We start from the raw sequence: 3,104 nt of genomic DNA, 5'->3' as shown, positions 1-3,104 counted from the left end.
TGGAAGGATTGGAAGAGGTTGAGATCGAGCCTGGAAGGAAAGTGACAAATTGTCGGGGGCTAGATACAGCAGTCATGTCTGAATTACTAAGTTGTCTCTCCCGTAACATTGATGTATTCGCTTGGAATGTTGAGGACATGCCTAGAACTAATCCAGAGATTGCGGTACATAGACTTAACGTAAATCCGGAAGCAAGACCCGTGAAGCAAAGGAAGAGGTAGTTTGCACCAGAAAGACGAGAAGTCATAAAGGAGGAGATTGCTAAACTTGTTAACGCACAGTTCATTCGAGAAGTACAATATCCCAAGTGGCTAGCTAACGTAGTTCTTATCAAGAAAGCTAATGGAAAGTGGCGAGTTTGCATTGACTTCACAAATCTAAATAAAAGCATGCCCCAAAGACAGTTATCCTCTACCTCGAATTGACAATCTGGTAGACAACACGTCAGGTCATATGTTGTACAGCTTCTTGGATGCTTTCTCGGGTTATCACTAAATTCTCATGGCGGAAGAAGATCAAGAGAAGACCTCATTCATGGCAGACTCAACCATCTATTGCTACAGGGTGGAACTGAAGAATGCTGGAGTAACATATCAAAGGTTGGTAAACAAGATCTTCGCCAAGTTAATTGGGAAAACGGTCAAAGCATAAATGGATGATATGATGGTTAAGAGCAAATAGCTGAATAGTCATGTTTCTGATCAGAGGAAGTGTTTGCTACGTTACGAAGGTACAACATAAAGATCAACCCTACAAAGTGTGCGTTTGGGGTGGCATCTGAAAAATTCTTGGGTTTTATGATCACACACAGAGGAATAGAGTCAAATCCTAATAGAATCCAAGCTCTGATAAGTATGGAGGCCCCTAAGTGCAAAAGGGACATTCAGAAGTTGACAGGTCGCGTAGCAGCACTGAACATGTTTGTTTCCCGAGCAGCGGACAGGTGTTTCCCCTTTTTCAAACTACTTAGGGAAAATAAAGGGTTTGACTGAAATAAGGAATGCAACTTAGCTTTTCAGGAGCTCAAGCAGACATTATCAACGCCTCCAGTCCTTACAAAACCCAAACCCGGTGACACACTGCTATTATACTTGGCCGTTTCTGAGAATGCAGTAAGCGGTATCTTGGTAAAGGAAAAAGGAAGAGTTCAACAACCTTTTTACTATGTAAGTAAAGTGCTCCTCGATGCAGAAACACGATACACGCTTGCAGAACAGCTCGCCCTTGCTTTGGTAATAGCTGCCAGAAAATTACGGCCGTACTTTCAGTCACATCCAATTGTTGTACTCGCTAACCAACCTCTTAGACACAAACTCCAGAAGCCAGACGTTTCAGGAAGACTGTTGAAATGGGCAATTGAACTCGACGAATTTGACATAGAGTTCAAGCCATGACCTGCAATCAAGGCCCAAGTTTTGGCTGACTTCATAGCAGAGCTTACTTCGAGATCCTCAAAAACACAGGCTAAGGGCCCGAGCACGACCTTGAAAACATGGGAGATCTTTGTTGATGGAGCATCCACTAGCTCGGGCTCGGGGTCGGTATCATCATCACAAGTCCGGACAAGACTACGGAGATACAGTGTGCTCTCAGATTTGAATTCGAGGCTACCAATAATGAAGCAGAGTATGAAGCCGTTGTCATAGCCCTAGAACTTGCGAAAAATCTCGAGTTTGAGCGTGTCAAAGTTTTCAGTGACTCACAGCTAGTTGTTAGGCAAATCGATGGGCCTTTCGAAAAAAAGGACGACTATACTATTTGAAAGTACATGACCTCCAGAGGCAGTTCATAAGTTGTGAAATTTTGAAGGTAGCCGAGCCGATAATGCCAAAGTTGACGCATGATCCAAACTCATCTTCATGGGTGTGGACGGGCTCGATAGAACCGTGCACATCAAGATGGTTACAGAACCTAGCATAGCTCAAAAGCCAAGTGTCATGGACATCGACCATGCGCCCTCCTGGATGGATCCAATAGTTGATTACATAAGTAATGGTAACATACCTATAGACCCTGGGCTTGCTAGAAGCATTCGGTACAGAGCCGCTAGATATTGTATGATCGAAGGAATCCTGTTCCGCAGGAGTTTCACACTCCTCTATCTAAGATGTCTCAGACCTTTCGAATCTCTTCAAGCCATGGCTAAAGTTTATGAAAGCATTTGTGGAAATCACCAGGGAGCCCGAGCTCTTGCATATAAGTTGATAAGGTATAGATACTACTAGCCAATATTGAAGAAAGATGCCACAAATTACGTTCGAAAGTGCGACAAGTGCCAAAAGTTTGACAACGTCATACATGCTCCTACTGAGAAGCTAACATCCATTCACTACTCAGCTCCTTTCGAGCAGTGAGGAGTTGATATTCTTGGGCCATTTCCCTTGGCTCGAGGACAATTAAAATTTGTAGTTGTGGCAGTGGAGTATTTCACAAAGTGGGTAGAAGCCGAACCACTAGCAACAATTTCGGAGCCGAAACTCAGGTCATTCATATGAAAGTCTGTCATATGCAGGTTTGGGATATCAAAAGTCCTCATCATAGACAACGGAAGGCAATTCGACAATCCGCAGTTCAGGAGCTTCTGTGCCAACAATGGGATTGATCATCGCTTGACCTCGGTATCACACCCACAAAGTAATGGGCTCGCCAAAGTAACTAATCGGATCATATTGTAGGACCTTCGAACAAGGATAGGGGATGCCAAAGGTAACTGGCCTAATGAACTGCTTTCTATACTATGGGCATACAGGACTTCGCACAAAACAGCAACTGGTGAAACGCCCTGCATGCTTGCTTTTGGACTTGAGGCTACCATCCCAATCGAGGTTAGCCTTCCCACAATAAGAAAGCTCGAGATGAATAGGGAGAGATAAACTACTGAGCACCTTGACTTGCTTGAAGAGGTAAGGAAGCAAGCCTCACTTAGAGCTGCAACTTGTCAAAACAGAACGGCGAAGCAATTCAACAACAAGGTCCAGACGAGAAGGTTCAGAATTGGCAATCTTGTTCTTAGAAAAGCATAAGCCGCTGGACACCAACTAGGAAAGCTCGGACCGACATGGGAAGGACCCTTCGAGGTCATAAGAAAACTTAAAGGTGGAGCC

At 44.2% G+C, this 3,104-nt stretch overlaps 1 protein-coding gene across 1 annotated transcript in view; it reads right to left on the bottom strand.

Annotated features, from left to right (window-relative positions):
- LOC111390912 (DNA repair protein XRCC3 homolog) overlaps window positions 1-364 on the bottom strand; it is a 22,790-nt gene extending 22,426 nt beyond the window's left edge. Inside the window, exon 1 of the mRNA XM_023016031.1 lies at window positions 68-364. Within this exon, the coding sequence (XP_022871799.1) occupies window positions 68-364 (297 nt within the window). The remainder of the gene's footprint in view (window positions 1-67) is intronic.
- Window positions 365-3,104: the final 2,740 nt, after the last annotated feature.

The sequence above is a fragment of the Olea europaea genome, unplaced genomic scaffold (assembly GCF_002742605.1).
Source record: "Olea europaea var. sylvestris unplaced genomic scaffold, O_europaea_v1 scaffold724, whole genome shotgun sequence".
Lineage (NCBI taxonomy): Eukaryota > Viridiplantae > Streptophyta > Magnoliopsida > Lamiales > Oleaceae > Olea > Olea europaea.
This window is presented reverse-complemented; position numbering and strand designations above follow the sequence as displayed.